General features: G+C 38.0%; 1 protein-coding gene across 1 annotated transcript in view; it reads right to left on the reverse strand.

Annotated features, from left to right (window-relative positions):
• The window catches only part of LOC124803340 (neural-cadherin-like), a 196,133-nt gene that overhangs the window by 53,724 nt on the left and 121,344 nt on the right, over window positions 1-21,065 (reverse strand). Inside the window, exons 14-17 of the mRNA XM_047264525.1 lie at window positions 19,897-20,165; window positions 19,137-19,336; window positions 18,908-19,050; window positions 15,220-15,480 (exon numbers count right to left, since the gene is read on the reverse strand). Coding sequence (XP_047120481.1) covers window positions 15,220-15,480; window positions 18,908-19,050; window positions 19,137-19,336; window positions 19,897-20,165 — 873 coding nt within the window. The remainder of the gene's footprint in view (window positions 1-15,219; window positions 15,481-18,907; window positions 19,051-19,136; window positions 19,337-19,896; window positions 20,166-21,065) is intronic.

The following is a 21,065-nucleotide window of genomic DNA, read 5'->3' on the forward strand; positions in this document are numbered from 1 at the left end:
TTCCACTGACTCCTCAACGATTACACTTATAAATGACTTACATTGGAACAGTCATATGGATAATGATGTGGGGAAAGCAAACCAAAGACTGTGCTTTATTGGCAGAACACTTAGAAAATATGACAGGTCTACTAAAGAGACTGCCTATACTATTCCTGTCTGTCATCTTCCGGAGTATTGCTGCATGTTATAATATTGGAGTGACAGAGGACTGTTCATCAAGAAAGGTCAAAAGTTCAAAGAAAGGCAGTTCATTTTGTATTATCATGAAATAGGGGAAAGATTATTATGCATATGATATCTGAGTTGCTGTAGCAATCATTCAAATAAATGTGCAAACTTTTCATGAAATTTTAATGACCAACTTTTTCCTCTGAATATGAAAATATTTTTTGGCACCAACCTACATAGGGGAAAATCAGAGCTTGCACAGAATCATTTAAGTGTTCCTTTTTCCTGCAGTCTGTTTGAGTGTGGAAAAGTAGAGATACAGCCTGAAGGTTGTTCAATGAACCTCTGCCAGGCAGTTAATCATGAAATGCAGAGTAGTAATGTAGATGCAAATTGGAACCATATCAATGGGTCAATGGGGAAGTGCACAGCAAGAGTTTAGATTACACACACACACACACACACACACACACACACACACACACACACACACACACACACACACACACAAAACGTGCTATATCTTGATAGAACAATTTCATAAAGATAAATTGAGAAAAATTGAAGTATCAACTAGTTAATATGACATTGAGGAATACATTAATTATTTACAATCAAACAATTGCATTACTTTATTTAAGTGTAAGAGGGTTGTATTAATTATGTAATTTATAACGTGTTTCTGCTGTATTTCTGTTATGACTGTTGGGTACCATATGGATAGTGATGATATTAATGATATGACTGGAGTGTGGTAAACATAAGTACATATTATTCTTGATCTACATCTACATCTATACTCAGCAAGCCACCTTACGTAATGTGGCAGGGTGTACTTTGTGTACCACTGTTACTTCTCCTCTTTTCTTTTCCAGTAATGAATGGTTCACATGAAGATCAATTGTTGGTGAACATGAATCTCTCTCATTTTACATTCGTGGCATTTTTTTGAAATGTACAAGAAGTGTTCAAAACGAAAGGTGACTATATTTTTACTAAAAAATATCTATTTATTCATCAATATTCATGTTGTCCTCTTCAAAGTAATCCCCCTTAGATACAACACACTTGTGCCAACACTTCTTCCAATCCTTGAAACACTTGTCATAAGCACTTTTTGGTAGAGCCATGAGTACTTCCAGTGATGAAGTTTTCACTTCCTTAATTGTTGAAAATCTTCAGCCTTTCATAGATCTCTTCAATTTCGGAAACAGGAAAAAGTCGCAGGGGGCCAAATCCAGTGAATATGGTGGCTGACGCATGATTGTCATGCACTTTTTGACCAAATAATCTCTCACAAGCAACAATGAATAAGCAGGTGCATTGTCTTGACACAAAAGCCATGAATTGTTTTTCCACAATTCCTAAAGTTTTTTGCATATTGTGTCTCAAAAATGGTGAATAACACCAAGGTAACACTCCTTATTAACTGTACAACCTTGAGGCAAAAATTCATGATGCACTATGCCACGGTAATTGAAGAAAACAGTGATGGTCGAACTTGGCATGATTTTTTCAGTCTTGGCTCTCTGGGATGCTTCCATTGGGATGATTGAGCTTTGGTTTCAATGTCATACCCATAAACCCAAGTTTCGTCACCTCCTGAGTGATGCTCATGTGACAGTTCTTCTGATTGAGATGTTTTGGAACAAACTTCGCTGACACATGTCTCATGCCCAAATCATCCGAAAAAATTGCATGACACAAGCCGACTGATACACCAACGTCCTCAGCAGCTTCCCTTCCTTACAGTAATTCGATAATTTTCCAAAACAATTTTCTTCGTAGCTTCACCATTATCATCTGTTGTTGGTGTGCTGGGACGTCCAGAGCAAGGTTAATTACTGGCATCTTCTCAGCTATTTTGGAAGAGCTTGTACCCCTTGTCAACATTTTTTTTTTTTACTAGAGCAGACTCACCGTCAACATTTCAAGTGTTTTAGAGAACTTGATTCTATTTTTCACACAAAATTTGATTTCATTTCTTTGCTCCATTTTTTGTAATAATCAAAAATTTTCAAGCACACTAAAACATGTCTAACCTTCCTATCTGTCAAAAACAAACTTGAAACTGCAAACATATTTTTGGGACATGTGTACCAACACAACAACAACAAAATAGATCAATAATCGAATGTATGTTGCCTGCGCAATTTGAAAAGTCACCTTACTTTTTGAACAGCCCTCATTTGTAGAAGGTAGCTCTTCTAGGAATATACACTTCTGGAAGTTTAACAGTAAACCACACCATAATGCAGAATGCCTCTCATACAGCTTCTGCCACTGGAGGTCGCTGAGCATCTCTGTGATACTTTCGTTCTTAGTAAATGAACCTGTAATGAAATGCGCTGCTCTTCTTTGGATTTTTTCTATTTCTTCTATCAATCCCATCTGGTACAAATCCCAGACTGACAAGGAATATTGAAGTATTGGTCAAATGAAGGTTGTGTAAGTTACCTCCTTTGTGGGTGGCCTACATTTTTGAGATCTTTTCCAATGTATGTCATTCTATCATGTGCCTTACCTGTGATTAGTGGTTGTTCCTTTTTACATCATTGTGAAAGCAACCTCCTAGATATTTTAAGGAAATAACTGCTTCCAGTGATTATTATGCACTAGTATACTCAAGCAATAATGGGTCTTTCTGCCCATTTATGTGCTATATCTTATATTTGTTTATGTAGTGGATCAACTGACAATTGCTGCACCAAGTGTTGATCCTCTGGATGTCTTCCTGGATTTTTGGTGCAATTTTCCAGTGTTGTGCCTCCTTTTTACACAACAGCATTGTCCACAAAATGTCTCATAGAACTTCCAATGTCACCCATTATGGCATTATATAATATGTATATATAGTATATAGTGCAAAGTAATGTTTCAATAACATTCCCTAGGGGTAAGTCCAAAGTTATTTCTTTGTCTGAAGATTTCTCTTCATTGAGAGTGACATGCTGTGTTCCAATTGCTATAGAATCTCTTCACTCCCATCACATGGCTCATCATTTATTTGGTACAATTATTTTGTTCATTAGACATTGCAGAAATCTGCTGAATGACTTCTGGAACCAAAGCAACACAGCATCCACCTGGGTGTCAGTATCTAGATGTGGATAAACAGAGTCAGCCATGATTCATACCATCATTGCTTTCAGAATACCTGTTTATTCCTAAACAGAAGATTTTTGGTGTCCAGAAATGTCATAATACATGAGTATAAAACATTTTCCAAAATTCTACAACAGAGATGTAGGACTATAATTTTGTGCATCTGTTTGATAACCCTCCCTGAAAACGGAAATTACCTGCACTTTTCTACAATCGCTAGGAATGCTTCCTTCCTTCAGCATCCTATGGTACAGGGCTGCTAGAACAGAAGCAAGTTCTTTCCCATATTCTTTGTGGAATCTTACCAGTATCCAATTGGATCTAGTGGAATTTATTTCCTCTGATGAACAATTTTAGTCGTTTTTCTGTCCCATGATCACTTATTTAGACATCTGTCATTTGGACATTCGTGTTGTACTTCTATACAGAGATAAGAACATGAATGGAATTCTGAATATTTTAATGTGAACACAGTTCTGATGGGTCACACATGTTCAGAGTACAAGCCAGGCCAAGTCCAAGATACAAATCACAATCCTCTCGAGAGAAGAGTCAAGTTACTATGACTCAATACAATACTGAAATGAGACAGAGGTCATTCTGCCGTGGGGTTATATGGAGTTAGTCTGTTTTAGTATCTCAAGGTGGCACTGGCCATCGGTGGTGCCTGCAGGATCTGAGGCAGTGTGGTCTTCTGCTGTTTGAGTGCACTGTTGCCCGACGGCCAGTTCTACACCATTTGGCGCCTATGCAGGAGAGCTGAATAGCAATGCCTCTTGAAATGTTGTGGTAGCCACAGTAATGGCACCAGTGCAAGATGAATAATAACATGGTGGGTTTTCACATCCAAGGTGGAATCTCCCTCAGTGAACAGTTTTTGTAAAAGGAATTTAGAATTTCAGTCTTCTCTCTGTCATTCTGCATTTTGATGCCATTATTGTCACAGGGTGTCTGAACAGATGACATTGATACATTTATTGATTTAAAACACGACAAAAACTACTTAAGATTTTCTGTCAAGTCAATATATGAAATTTTACTTCTGAATTTGCTGAATCCTTCACGCTTGGTTCCCCTTAGGCTATATTTGGTTTCACTCAGTTTTTGTTTGTCTGTCAGGTTTTGGATATGTTTCAATATGCTGCCTTTGTAGCAGCTTTGGTTGGTTTGTGGGGGTTGAAGGGACCAAACTACAAAGGCCATCGGTCCTGTAGCAGCTTTCTAACACAGTTGTTGAACTACAACAATGCTCAGCACATACCTCTGTAATGTCTATTACTCTTGAACTTTGTCCACTGAGGCTCAAAATTTTCAGTCCTCAAGATGCATTTTTCATGTTAACCACTAAAGTAACCTGAAATTTCTTTTTCATCAGTCTTACAAAGCAGCAAATAACGTTCTGACTTTCTTTGCATCTTATTTACGGTCATATTCAGTGATGCTGTAATGAGCTTATGATCACTGATTGCCTGTTTTAAGCTAATTGAGTCAAAACATTCAGGACTCTTCATGACCAGGAGATCTACATCTATATTCTGCAAACCATTGTGAGATGCATGGTAGAGGGTACATCCCATTGTACCAGTTATTATGGTTTCTTCTTGTTCCATTCACATATGGGATGTGGGAAGAATGATTATTTTAATGCCTCTGTGCATGCAGTAATTATTCTTATCTTAACCTCATGATTCCCATTTAAGTGACCATAAGGTGTTGTCGTATATTCCTAGAGTCATCATTTAAAGCCGTTGCTTGAAACTTTGTTAACAGACTTTTCTGGGGCAGTTTACAACTATCTTCAATAGTCTTACAGTTCAGTTCCTTCAGAATCTCTATGACACTCTCCCACCAATCAAACAAACGTTGGCCATTCATGCTATGCTTCTCTATATACATTCAATAGCCACTGTTAGTCCTATCTTATACAGGTTCCAAACACTTGAGCAATATTCTAAAACCAGCCGCACAAGCGATTTATAAGCAATCTCCTTCGTATTACTTATGACTGAGCCTCTGTGATTATTCCATTTCATATCCCTACAAAGTGTTACACCCAGATATTTATGTGAGTTGCCCAATTCCAACAGTGACTCACTGATATTATAGTCATAAGATATTATGTTTTTTTGTTCTGTGAAGTGCAAAATTTTACATTTCTGATGCAAGTTGCTGATCTCTGCATCACATAGGGAGCTTATCAAGATCAGGGCGTATACGGGGACAAGGAAAAAAAAAATTCCGGATTTCTCCCGGATATCCTGTTTAAAAAATATGCTCTTTCCCAGGCGAAAATACACTTTTTCTGTGCTAGGTGGCAGTAGGTTTTCCGTAGATTTTTCCTCGGAACTGTAAAACTTATCAATCCTTTGAATCGTTTACGTTTTATACAATCGCGTACAACTTCCCGAAAAAAAAAAAAGAAAAGACGGAGGAGAGAAGTTTTGGAGAGACTTTTAATAAAAAAAAAAAAGGAGAGAAGTTTTGGAAAGACCTTTGATTTGCAGCAACATATACGCTGCATATTTTCGTATTACGAAAGTATAAATTCGAATTGCACCAAACACAGCGCGTTAGTTTCCGGAGCGCTGAAACCGAGGTTGCCATGTTCTTTTGTAAGCCAGTCACATCTCAAGCCACAAGATCTCGCCAGCCGATGACAGCGGCTATTCAGAGCATAGGACACGTGTTATAGTCAGCCAATAGCAAGATCACTGGTTACATAGCGTGAACACACAAGAGGAAAAGTTAATGGTTTACGTTAATGTACACAGTACCGTATATCTACAAGAAAAGCTAAGCTTTCACATATAATATTGGTCTCTAAGATTAACAAGCTGCAACAGAAGCTAAACTTTCATATCTAATATTGATATTTTTTTGCGTGTGTTATACTTTAAGATACATCACAAAAATGTGCCAGTAAATTTAAAATTAAGACATACATGTCTCGGCTCGAAATTCTTGTAAGTGGTTGGTCCTCAAACTGTTCAGTTTCGAACGCTCTGTGATTTAGAAATCCATCCCACTTTCTCACACGTAACATAATTCATCTTGCGTAAAAGGAAATTTACTTTGAAAGTAACGCTTTTGTAACCACCGTTCGCAATACTATCAGGAGACTGTTAGAAATAGGTTCGATTTATCAGTTGCCAGAGAGTGCCAGAAAACAGGCATTATTGTGCGTGTGCAACTGCAGTGGTGTAGGAAGCCCGCATGTTCGTGTGCATAAAGCACTAAGAGAGCTTACATTACACCATAAAAGAAACAGGGCACCAGAGGATACTCCAAAGAGCATCGGAATTTCGTAAACCATACTAAAATGCATAATTCGGTTTGAAGTGCAAATTGGCTTTTTCCAGATTCACTATGAAGTAGATCCCATCTGATATTAAGCTTTTCAGGGTGGTTTTTGGGATGTAAATTTTCTTGGAGTACCAGTACTCTACGAACTCATTTTTGGTTCTTTATTGTGGCATAATGGCTTACATGGCAGAAGATGATAACGTGCACTTGAAATTCAGCGAACAGTTGGAACTAGCCAATACTGTAGAATGAAACACTTCGTTTCAAATAAAATGATTGCCTCAACGGAAAGATTAATAAAGCCAAATTTCATTAGCAAACTTGCAAAAATAACATCATTGTTCTGCAAAGCGATTAATGCTTGACTGCTACTAACTTGGAAATAAAATAAAATCTGAAAACTGAAACTAATAATATTTTTTTGCCCTCCGTAATTATGTGAATGTATTTTATTTTACTTGATAGCTCCCGGCCACAGAAATCCGTTTTGTTTTCATTTGACGTGGGAGCTGTACACGAAGAGAAACAGCGAAATCACTTAACGTACACACAGGTCATGTGGAGACTAACCCTCTCCCCACTACAACTCAGACAACTCTGTCTCTGCGCGAATCTGGCAGCTAGGGCGCGCGAGAAAAATTTTTCTCGTTTGCATCTGGCTGCTTGCTGCTACTGTCGATACGGCTAACAGCCAAACTTCAAGTAGCGGGTAGCGGGCGAAGGTGCTGCTTATACGTGAGTGAACTGCGCATGCGCAACAGCCCGCTGGCAACTGGTCAAACAAACCTAATGTGAACAGTTGTGACATCATGCTCATAGCAAGCAGTTTATTGTTACGAAGAATTACAAAGTCTTCGCCCTACGGCCTTTAACATATTTTTGCTATTTGCAAACGCTTGTGCGTGCACGGTGTTTTGTTGTTGTAAATTGCGCATTTCCTTTACCACTAAAGTTTTATTTTCTTCCTCTCGTTTATATTTCATTTCCGCAGTATTATTCTCCAGTAGCAGGATACAGTAACATTCTTTGCTAGAAAATCAATTCTTATTGTTGTTGTTGTTGTGGTCTTCAGTCCTGAGACTGGTTTGATGCAGCTCTCCATGCTACTCTATCCTGTGCAAGCTTCTTCATCTCCCAGTAAGTACTGCAACCTACATTCTTCTGAATCTGTTTAGTGTATTTATCTCTTGGTCGCCCTCTACGATTTTTACCCTCCACGCTGCCCTCCAATGCTAAATTTGTGATCTCTTGATGCCTCAGAACATGTCCTACCAAACGGTCCCTTCTTCTAGTCAAGTTGTGCCACAAACTCCTCTTCTCCCCAATCCTATTCAATACCTCCTCATTAGTAATGCGATCTACCCATCTAATCTTCAGCATTCTTCTGTAGCACCTCATTTCGAAAGCTTCTATACTCTTCTTGTCCAAACTATTTATCGTCCATATTTCACTTCCATACATGGCTACACTCCATACAAATACTTTCAGAAACGACTTCCTGACACTTAAATCTATACTTAATGTTAACAAATTTCTCTTCTTCAGAAACGCTTTCCTTGCCATTGCCAGTCTACATTTTATATCCTCTCTACTTCGACCGTCATCAGTTATTTTGCTCCCCAAATAGCAAAACTCCTTTACTACTTTAAGTGATTCATTTCCTAATATAATTCCCTCAGCATCACCCGACTTAATTCGACTGCATTCCATTATCCTCGTTTTGCTATTGTTGATGTTCATCTTACATCCTCCTTTCAACACACTGTCCATTCCAATCAACTGCTCTTCCAAGTCCTTTGCTGTCTCTGACAGAATTACAATGCCATCAGCGAACCTCAAAGTTTTTATTTCTTCTCCATGGATTTTAATACCTACTCCGAATGTTTCTTTTGTTTCCTTTACTGCTTGCTCAATATACAGATTGAATAACATCGGGGACAGGCTACAACCCTGTCTCACTCCCTTCCCAACCGCTGCTTCCCTTTCATGCCCCTCGACTCTTATAACTGCCATCTGGTTTCTGTACAAATTGTAAATAGCCTTTCACTTCCTGTATTTTACCCCTTCCACCTTCAGAATTTGAAAGAGAGTATTCCACTTGACAATGTCAAAAGCTTTCTCTAAGTCTACAAATGCTAGAAACATAGTTTTGCCTTTCCTTAATCTATTTTCTAAGATAAGTCGTAGGGTAAGTATTGCCTCACGTGTTCCAACATTTCTATGGAATCTAAATTGATCTTCCCTACAGTCGGCTTCTATCAGTTTTTCCATTCATCTGTAAAGAATTCGCGTTAGTATTTTGCAGCTGTGACTTATTAAACTGATAGTTCGGTAATTTTCACATCTGTCAACACCTGCTTTGTTTGGGATTGGAATTAATATATTCTTCTTGAAGTCTGAGGGTATTTCATCTGTCTCATACATCTTGCTCACCAGATGATAGAGTTTTGTCATGACTGGCTCTCCCAAGGCTGTCAGTAGCTCCAATGGAATGTTGTCTACCCCCGGGGCCTTGTTTCGACTCAGGTCTTTCAGTGCTCTGTCAAAGTCTTCACGCAATATCGTACCTCCCATTTCATCTTCATCTACATCCTCTTCCATTTCCATAATATTGTCCTCAAGTACATCGCCCTTGTATAGACCCTCTACATACTCCTTCCACCTTTCTGCTTTCCCTTCTTTGCTTAGAACTGGGTTTCCATCTGAGCTCTTGATATTCATACAAGTGGAGCTCTTTTCTCCAAAGGTCTCTTTAATTTTCCTGTAGGCAGTATCTCTCTGTCTCTATCTATTCTGGAAATGGAAGAGAATGTAGATGAAGACGAAATGGGAGATACAATACTGCGTGAAGAGTTTGACGGAGCACTGAAAGACCTGAGTCGAAACAAGGCCCCAGGAGTAGACAACATTATAGACTCTCCCCGATGTTAATCAATATGTATATTGAGCAAGCAGTGAAGGAAACAAAAGAAAAATTCGGAGTAGGTATTAAAATCCATTCAGAAGAAATAAAAACTTTAAGGTTCGCTGATGACATTGTAATTCTGTCAGAGACAGCAAAGGACTTGGAAGAGCAGTTGAATGGAATGGACAGTGTCTTGAAAGGAGCATATAACATGAACATCAACAAAAGCAAATCGAGGATAATGGAATGTAGTCGAATTATGTCGGGTGATGCTGAGGGAATTAGATTAGGAAATGAGATGCTTAAAGTAGTAAATGAGTTTTGCTATTTGGGGAGCAAAATACCTGATGACGGTCGAAGTAGAGAGGATATAAAATGTAGACTGGCAATGGCAAGGGAAGCCTTTCTGAAGAAGAGAAGTTTGTTAACATCGAGTATAGATTTAAGTGTCAGGAAGTCTTTCTGAAAGTATTTGTATGGAGTGTAGCCATGTATGGAAGTGAAACATGGACAACAACTAGTTTGGAAAAGAAGAGAATAGAAGCTTTTGAAATGTGGTGCTACAGAAGAATGCTGAAGATTAGATGGGTAGATCACATAACTAATGAGGAGGTATTGAATAGAATTGGGGAGAAGAGGAGTTTGTGTCACAACTTGACTAGAAGAAGGGATCGTTTGGTGGGACATGTTCTGAGGCATCAAGGGATCACCAATTTAGTATTGGAGGGCAGCATGGAGGGTAAAAATCATAGAGGGAGACCAAGAGATGAATACACTAAGCAGATTCAGATGGATGTAGGTTGCAGTAAGTACTGGGAGATGAAGAAGCTTGCACAGGATAGAGTAGCATGAGAGCTGCATCAAACCAGTCTCAGGACTGAAGACCACAACAACAACAACAACAACAACAGTATCAATCTTGCCTCTAGTGAGATAAGCCTCTACATCCTTACATTTGTCCTCTAGCCATCCCTGTTCAGCCATTTTGCACTTCCTGTCGATCTAATTTTTGAGACGTTTGTATTCCTTATTGCCTGCTACATTTACTGTGTTTTTATATTTTCTCCTTTCAACAATTAAATTCAATATTTCTTCTGTTACCCAAGTATTTCTACTAGCCCTTGTCTTTTTACCTACTTGATCCTCTGCTGCCTTCACTACTTCATCCCTCAGAGCTACCCATTCTTCTTCTACTGTATTTCTTTCGCCCGTTCCTGTCAATTGTTCCCTTATGCTCTCCCTGAAACTCTGTACAACCTCTGGTTTAGTCAGTTTATGCAGGTCCCATCTCCTTAAATTCCCACCTTTTTGCAGTTTCTTCAGTTTTAATCTACAGTTCATAACCAATAGATTGTGGTCAGAGTCCACATCTGCCCCTGGAAATGTCTTACAACTTAAAACCTGGTTCCTAAATCTCTGCCTTACCATTATATAATCTATCTGATACCTTCTAGTATCTCCAGGGTTCTTCCATGTATACAACCTTCTTTCATGTTTCTTGAACCAAGTGTTAGCTATGATTAAGTTACGCTTTGTGCAAAATTCTACCAGACGGCTTCCTCTTTCATTTCTTAGCCCTATTCCATATTCACCTACTACGTTTTCTTCTCTTCCTTTTCCAGCTGTTGAATTCCTGTCACCCATGACTATTAAATTTTCGTCTCCCTTCACTACCTGAATAATTTCTTTTATCTCATCATACATTTCATCAATTTCTTCATCATCTGCAGAGCTAGTTGGTATATAAACTTGTACTACGGTAGTAGGCGTGGGCTTCGTGTCTATTATGGCCACAATAATGCATTCACTATGCTGTTTGTAGTGGCTTACCCACACTCCTATTTTTTTATTCATTATTAAACCTACTCCTGCATTACCCCTATTTGATTTTGTATTTATAACCCTGTAATCACCTGACCAAAAGTCTTGTTCCTCCTGCCAGCAAACTTCACTAATTCCCACTATACCTAGCCTTAACCTATCCATTTCCCTTTTTAAATTTTCTAACCTACCTGCCCGATTAAGGGATCTGACATTCCACGCTCAGATCCGTAGAACGGCAGTTTTCTTTCTCCTGATAACGACGTCGTCTTGAGTAGTCCCCGCCCAGAGATCCGAATGGGGGACTATTTTACCTCTGGAATATTTTACCCAAGAGGACGCCACCATCATTTAACCATACAGTAAAGCTGCATGCCCTCGGGAAAAATTATGGCTGTAGTATCCCCTTGCTTTCAGCCGTTCGCAGTACCAGCACAGCAAGGCCGTTTTGGTTAGTGTTACAAGGCCAGATCACTCAATCATCCAGACTGTTGCCCCTGCAACTACTGTAAAGGCTGCTGCCCCTCTTCAGGAACCACACATCTGTCTGGCCTCTCAACAGATACCCCTCCGTTGTGGTTGCACCTACGGTACGGCCATCTGTATCGCTGAGGCACACAAGCCTCCCCACCAACGACAAGGTCCATGGTTCATGGGGGGGAATCAATTCTTAAAAGCCAAAGTACAAAAATTTAACTGAAAGCTAAAACAACGAAAAATTCCCGGGTTGTTCTCGGTTTTCTCCCGGATGAAAATGTTCCTGGCTTTTTCCCGGATTTCCCGATAGTCCCGGGTCGTATACACCCTGAAGATCTGACAGAATATTTATGCAGTTTCTCCCAGGTAATACTTCATTATAGACAACTACATCATCAGGAAAAAGTCTGATTTTACTATTAATATTGTCTGCAAGGTCATTAATATACAACATGAACAGCAAAGAACCCAACACACTTCCCTGAGGCACACCCAAAGTTACTTCTGCATCTGATGATGTGAACAAATTTAGTGTTCAATCCCCAGCGAATGAGACAGGAAATGAAATTGAGAGCAGCAAAGCAAAAGCTGAAATGCTTAACTGTGTTTTCCAGTGTTCCTTTACAAAAGAAAACCCTGGAGAATTACCTTAATTTAATCCTAGTGTAACTGAAAAATGAATAAAATAAGTGTTAGTGTCAGTGGTGTTGAGAAACAGCTGAAACTGTTAAAATTGTACAAAGCTCCACGTCATGGTGGAATTCCTTTCAGATCCTATACTGAATTTGTGGCTGAGGTAGCCTATCTTCTAATTATAATCTATTGTAGATCCCTCAAACAAAAAACTTTGCCCAGTTCTTGGAAAAAGACATAGGTCACACTCGTCTACAGGAAGGTTAGCATAAGTGATCCACAAAACTACCATCCAATATCCTTGAGATAGATTTGTTGTAGAATCTTACAACATATTCTGAGCTCAAACTTAATGAGGTATTTTGAACAGAAAGACCCACTCAGTGCCAACCAGAATGGATTTCGAAAACACTGATCACGTGAAACCCTACATGCACTTTTCTCATGTGACATAATGAAAGCTTTGAATCAAGGCAACTGGGTAGATGCAGTGTTTCTTGAGTTCCAAAAAGCATTTGACTCAGTACTCCACCCATGCTAATTGTCAAAGGTGTGATCATAAGCGGTATCAAGTGAAATTTATGACTGGATTGAGGACTTTTTGGTAGAGAGGACACAGCATGTTATCTTGGATGGAGAGTCATCGTCAGATCTAGAGGTAACTTCCGGTGTGAGATCTAATATGCTGTCTTTGTGACAGTTCTCTGAGTAGCTGCTAAAGGTAATGTTTGGGTAAGGCATTTAGAAGAATTTCACTTAATTTCCTGTCCCTACTACCCAGCTTAACCATTTGAGTCTCCGAGCCTATAGATAGTTAGTTGAAATCTCCAATACTGCACCATGATCAGAAAATTTACACGGCATCTTCTTCATGTTTTCCCACAAATGTTCTGCTGCTGGTGCTGCTAAGGGAGGGGCCTTGACAAAAACCTCCGATTACCATTTTGGACCCTCCTTTAATAGTCATCTTCACCCAAATCTGTACTAACCTCACCAGATATCATCACATATTTTATAGCTATATACATGCCTCCACCAACAGTGTTCTATCTATTTTTGTGCTATGCATACCAATCAGAATGTAGAATTTTACTGCTATTAAAATCTGGCTTTGCTCACCTTCCTGGGTCTAGTACTATTTGGCACTGTTACAATATTTTACAAATGAGATGAGTTTTGGGATCTTTCCATACACGCTCCTGCAGGTAAATAACACTGAATAAAACATTTTCTTTCTCCAATCTATCATAATACATGCTGCTCTCTTTAATAAATAAGTGAATGAGGATAGCGTTCTTTCTTGCATGAAATTACATTATATCATATTGGATTTGTGGTGGGGTTTCTCTAGCATAAAAACCCACAAGTCTAAGCCCATGTACTCTGTTAATCTAAGTAGCTGCTTCCTGTGAGTAGTTCATGCCTGACCTATTAGGGGAAGTCCTACAGTTCTTCACACAATAGTGGAGGTCAAGAAATATGCACCCACGAACATCACAGAAGCAATTGAGGTTCTGGTTTAAGTCTTCCACTCGTCTCTGAATCAGAGGATCATGATCAGTTCTGGGATAATGCTTCAAAATGCTAGTTCTGCTTCCACCCACAACTGAGGCTAGCCCTCTTCATGAAAGCAATCTCCTCCACATCTCGGACCTGAACACCCAGCAAGCAAACAGAGCTAACTACTACGTTTTTCAGTGGCTTCATCATCTGCAAATGATGGAGCTTCCAATGACAGGCAACCCCACCCTGAGTGTTTGTTCAGATATTTCTGGAACATTGGCCCCAGTCCCAATAGACAAAGGTGTCCCATGCAGACTCAGAAGTACTTTCAGCAGTGGCCAATACCTGTAACCTGTTTTTAAAGCATAAACGGACAGCCTTGTGGCCAGTACCCACTTTTGCCTTCTGCCCAGAGGATTGTGTCATTACCACTATTCACCTGATGAGGAATGTTGAACAGCCAGGATTAGCCAATCTGAAGGTGTTGCAACATTATGGACTTCAGTGAAACTATAGGCACCAGAGGGGCCAAAGCATTTGTATCAAGTCCCCCAATGCCACCCCAGTACCCTAAAGCCCATCAACAGGGCTAACAGCTTTCAGCTGTTTACAAACAGTGGCCAACTCACTGAGCTCTTATTTATTTTATGTATTTATACATGCTTAAGATACACATTATTATTTTCATACATAGTTATTAGATATATATTGTGTGGCAGGTGCAGTTACCAAATATTTGAAAGAAAAAGAAGACATGAGCACTAAAATGTTCCAATATGATAAGCATTGGTAGTATTATCATTTCCTGGTCAATGAAGTAGAGTCATACTGGCTTTCTAGGATGAGCCACTGTTATCACACAATGTTAAGCATTAAGCAACACACCAATTTTTGTAAATATAACTATATAAGACACATACTTCAATAACAATCAACAGTCTCCCATTGTTGTTGAAGTGTGCCAATTATGCAGGTTAATTTACAAAAACTTTTTAGAATAGTCAATGCTTTGTGGTATATGATGACCATGGCTCACCTTAGCAAAGCAGTATGTCTTCATTATGTTGATGCGGGGGACAGTACTGTTGAAAGTAGTCATTGAATAAATGAAATTATAAGCTGCTTTACAGTGACTGTGGCTTCATTTTTTCAACTATCCATTTCAATACTGTGTACTTCATCAACAATATAACTTGCCCATACAATAGTATAAAATGATCGGTGATGAATAAATGCAATACTCATTACATTCTTTAACATCTACTACAAAAATATTAGAGGTCCGTTTGGACTTTGCTTACCTGTCCATTGTAAAATAGGTTGCTCAGACAGCCATCAAAATTTGTAGGACTTGGACTTGCATTCCACATCCGCATTTCTGTAGGTAATAACTTCCAGTAAATACCACCGATCTGAAGAGGACTGTTTAAAAGGAGTTGCCTGCTGAATGGAGGCAGTTCTTTTTCAGCCATGCAGCTGGTTCCATTGAAGAAGGGTACTGATATTTCTTTCACTTCCAATACGTCAGCCGATTTGCAGTGGTCAAGCAGAAGGCGAATATTCTACAATGAAATTTTAAAAGTTCTTGTATCTAAGAAGGTACTGGTTCTGCAAATATATAGCAATGTAAACCACAATGCTTCAATTTTTATAATGGAAACCCAATCATATTAAATAAATGGTAAATTTTACCAGGTGAGTGATGTCAGATAAGCTGAAGTCATTAACATCTTTTAATACTATGCAGTATTGTGAATGTAGTATTAAAGCATTGGGCCTCTTTCAGTGTGTTGCATGTACAGCTCAAACGTTTCTGAAGAAGTAGTCCAGACATAATTTACCAATGTAGTGAGAGACAGTGCAGCTCACAATATGAATTATAAATATTTTTGCATACAACTACTAATATTGTGAACATAATCCACAGCAACACATTTTGGGAGTCAAGTTCCCATGATCTGCTTGTCTAATTTAATTCTACATAAAATTCACTTTAAAAGCACTCAGTATCAAAATATAAGAACAAATAAAATTATTTGGACATTAAGACCTTGTCGTACTTTAAAAACGGCAACTCCATAGTCCCTCCTCTGATAATCCATGTTCCGTACATCTTCCACAGCACTGCTCTATAAGGCGGTAAAAACTGGTAACATCAGCTGCCCCTGCATGCACCACTAGTTTGTCAACATATGCAGACCCATACAGATTAGATTAGATTAGATTAATTATTCATTCCATGGACCCACAAAAGAGGGGATCGTTCTGAGTGTGGAACATGTCAGATACATACACTACAAAAATGTAATTAGAAAAACTTGAGTTTCATTAATTTTAATAATCCTCAGTCAATAAACAGTCAAATTATGTACAAGATTTGAAATTAAACTTCCACTATTTACAGACTTAAGACTTAGATCTTCTTTCCATGCACCCATCATTCACACAGTAGGTAGTTACTTGGCTGTTACAGCCAAGTATTGTCAAAAATTAAAGTATAATAAATTTTCATTAAAATGGTCTACTGCACTTGTTGAGAAATTCATGGATGGAATATAAGGAGTTGGCCACCAAAAATTCTTTTAAATTATGTTTAAATTGTGCCTTGTCTGAAACTAGACTCTTAATGGTTGCCAGTAACTTATAGAAAATATGTGTTGCTGAATACTGGAATCCTTTCTGGGCAAGAGTAAGTGATTTTATATGTTTAAGTATATTGTTCTTATTCCTAGCATTGGTACTGTGTACTAAGCAGTTAGTTGGAAAAAGAGATGTATTATTTACAACAAACTTCATCAAGAAATAAATATACTGAGAAGCTGTGGTTAGTATGTCCAATTCTTTGAACAGGTTTCGACATGATGTTCTTGGATTTACACTACACGTTACTCTTATTATATGCTTCTGTACTCTAAACATTTTTTCTCTGTTTGTGGAGTTACCCCAAAATATGATACTATATGACATAATGGAGTGAAAATAAGCAAAATATGCCAGTTTCCCAAGAATTTTACACTCTCAACTTCTCCTGTTTCCATGTCATCATATTTTATACACTCTAGAAGGAAATCTCTTGGAAGTTCTGAACTGTATGTAGTGGGTCTTTTCAAAGTTTAATGACTGTGAATTGGCTATGAACTACTTATTAATGTAAGTAAAAATTTGATTAGATGCCCTTTCTAAATTTATATTTGATTTACTATTTATTGCTATGTTTGTATCATCTGCAAATAAGACAAACTTGGCATTTAGTAATGTAACAGATGACAGGTCATTAATATACACAAGAAAAAGTAGTGGACCTAGTATGGAACCTTGGGGAACACCACATGTAATTTCTTCCCAGTCAGATGATGTCTGATTGCCTACTGCTGAAGTGTTACATAATGACACCCTTTGCTTTCTGTTAGTGAGATATGACTGAAACCACTTTGCAGCACTACCAGTGATGCCATAATATTTTAATTTACTTAAAAGAATGCTGTGATTCACTCAGTCAAAAGCCTTTGACATGTCACAGAATATGCCAGTTGCCTCTAATTTGTTGTCTAATGAATTAAGGACATTTTCACTGTAAGTGATGTTAATGAACTAGTGGTGCAGAGAGACACGGCTCATAAGACTGGTTATTTATCACCTTATGGAAGCAATGCTTTGGAGGATGTGCGGAACATGGATTAGCACAGCAGGGAATCTGGTGTTGCCATTTTTCTAGAGTAAGATGAGGACTTCATGTCGTATATTTTATGTATTATTGACTTAGACAGTCAGATGATGGGAGTTGAATCCTGAAATGAATTACTGTGGATTATGTTACTAATATTACTGGTTGTAAGCTAAAATATTTATGATGATTACCTTAACAACTGTTACCTTTGGTCCTTCAGATGGACAATATTAGAATCACAGTATGAGGTAAGACGATGACCAGCACCCATAAGACATAATGGAAGACACTGTCATGAAGTCCCTTGCATCATTATTGACAATGAAACTAAAGGAAGGCATATTGAAAGTGTAATACTTCCGTATCTGACCTCAAAGGATGAACTTTAAACCTGGTCAGTCCTATATGCTGTCAAAACCATTGTTTCTTGTTGTGTGATTTATACACTCAGCTAACTACTGCACTGAATGTTAACAGTGATTCATGAAACATTAGTGACTTCTATGCTGGTTTACACAAGCAATCAGTTCTTCTGAATGAAATATCAATAACAGTGAAGTTGACTATTCCATTCTCACTACTATAAATGCCAGCTACTTATTGTATAAATAGCTAATCAAGAGATAATCATTGAACCTAATGCTGGACAGAATCTTTGGAAGTTATCCATATAGAAGCTGTCATGTGATGTTTTCACAATTCCAATGAAATTTGATTGAATAATTTAAAAAAAAAAAAAAAAAAAAAGAAAAAAAATGGAGTGGTCTACTGGTCTCTTCTCAACTGGTAAAATGAATCTGGTACTGAGTTATAACTAATTGGAAGAATAATAATCAAATACTGATAAATAGCTAGAGATATATGAAACTATGAAAAATCCAATGCATGCAATTTTGTGGCCTAAATCAAGAGCATTACATAACAGATCTGAAGATCAGAATTTCATCACGAGACACTGCAAAAGACAAGCTAGTGATGGATCTGAAATTACTCCTTATACAAAATAAGTATTATCATAAAGTTTAGAGGCTGATTGAGTTCCAGTTGACTTAGTTATATGTAATTCACACAGATTGTGTATCTGCCATTACAGCTGCAAAATTTCAGCATAATAACAAAATAAATTAGCAAAGCAATTAGTACAGTAAAAACAATGAAGATACAAGTTTTAGGATGGAGGAAAAGTTACCTAATGCTTCAACAATGGAAGTAGATAAATGGGTAAACTTTAGTACAATATATCTAAAGATAATAAATTAGATATAGTAATTAAAACTACTTTATAGCTGTACATTTCCACAGTATTTGAAATTTATAATTACCTTGTGGTTCCAGTATATGTCAACCTGATGCCATTTTCCATCATTTACATAGTTTGTTACTTTCAAGATTAGTTCTATTGTGTTATCATCTATATGGACCAACAGTCTGGGTTCACCCTGCCTTATCTCTAATGCAATGTAATCTGTGGAATTTTAAAAGAAATTTATTACACCTAAAATAACTTTTCACCAGTCTGATTTATGCCAGTACAACAAAACTGTTCAGTACCTGATACATTATTTGAAGTGGCGAATGACAAAGGACCATTGTACAACAGCACACCATCTTCTTTATGTGTTATGAATTCTAGGCTGAGGTGATTTTCAGCTTGTGGATGGAGTGAAGAAAACCAAGCCCATCCACCAGTCTGAAAACTTCTCACTGTCTGTTGACAACGAGGTCCTTTGAAACCAACAGGGCATACACATCTGTAAGATAAAGAATGTAGAACTAGGTGAAGGAAATTTACTCACTGAATCCAAATTAATGTGCTATTTACTTCATCAGACAAATATCAGTTATTAAATGCTACAGCATGAGACAATATTCAGTTTTTCTGTAAGAAGACGCAGTAAAGTTAGAAAAGGCTCTTCATTAATATCTCATAATTAGATTATCATTGGATATGATGTGCGTGTCAATGAAAAGACAGTTTTTAAAACTTGTTTTTACTTAAAATGTGTGCTCAAGTCACTTTATAGCTGTAACAATTTTTCATCAAAGAGATGATATAGTTTATAATGTATCTTTAAGAGACAGAGACATATACATATTCATGCATCCATAGTCATTACAAAATTCCTTATATAAGTATGCAAAAACATAGCTGCCCATGAAAATGGAATTATGTTCCACGTTATAGAAACTTGACACATTTCAAAACTATCATAGGATCATTTCTAGTTGCACATTGCTATTCTATAGCACAAACTTGCACAAATTTTAAAGATAAGCTACACTGCAAAAATAATATTTCTCTCAAATTTACCGTAAATTGGTGCCTTTCTGGAGACAGTGGCCTCCATTATAGCAGTGATATTCTGCACAATTTTCAGAGGCAAAGTTCTTTATTCTGGACCTGCATTCTGGTGTAACTATGATTGTTAGGCCAACTAGTGATGTAAAATTGGCATCCACCAGGTGTGGTTGATTTATTACTCTGAGGCTATCAGTACATGACTCTTGGCATTGCACTCTTTCAATGAAACAGTAATTTATGCCAGCCATTGACATGTCCAGACCAGTTCTTCTTTTAACCTGCAAAAGGCACACCGTCCTTCAGGAAAGAGGGTTCTCTTGAGATTACATTACTATATACTGCAGAGTGTAAATGATTGAGCTTAGCTCACAATATACAATTTTCTGGATGATTATGCCACACTATTCTTCAAAAATATTTTTCACTAATATTTTTGGTTCACTCTTCTCAATTCCCTTTTTGGGCAATGTCATTACCTCTCAGGAAATTTGTCTTGTAGAATGATGACCATGAAATCATAATACAAAATACGAAATCACAAAATACAATATCAATGAACACCCACAGTCTCTCTCTCCTCTCTCTCTCTCTCTCTCTCTCTCTCTCTCTCTCTCTCTCTCTCCCCTCCCACCATTCTTTCTTAACACACACACACACACACACACACACACACACACACACACACACACACACACCACACCTCTGTCTATATCAAACCCACAAACAGACAACAGCACCTCCACACTGACAGCTGCTATCCCCTCTGCATCAAATGCTTGCTACCTTACAGCCTAGATATCTGTGGTAAATGGAACTGTCCCAGTGACAAATCCTACAAATTCTTTACCAATAATCTGTCTAATGTTTTCCTCTCCTGCAGCTACCCCATAGATCATGTCCATAAGCAGATCTCCTGAGCAGGCCATTCCCCACCTTCTGGAAACAATGTGCCTGCCTCCGGGCAGCACAGAAGCATTCCCTGTGTCACACCACCCAGGTCTTGAATGCTTCAACAGATTACTTTGTCATGGCAGCAGCTTTCTCAAACTGAGACCTGAAATGAAATCACCCCTCCCCCTCCACAATATCCTTCCCCTACCAACCGTAGTGCCCTTTTGTCATCCTCTTAACCTTTGCAACATCTTTGTCCAACTCTACGACATTCTCAAACCACTTTC

The sequence above is a fragment of the Schistocerca piceifrons genome, chromosome 6, assembly GCF_021461385.2.
Source record: "Schistocerca piceifrons isolate TAMUIC-IGC-003096 chromosome 6, iqSchPice1.1, whole genome shotgun sequence".
NCBI lineage: Eukaryota > Metazoa > Arthropoda > Insecta > Orthoptera > Acrididae > Schistocerca > Schistocerca piceifrons.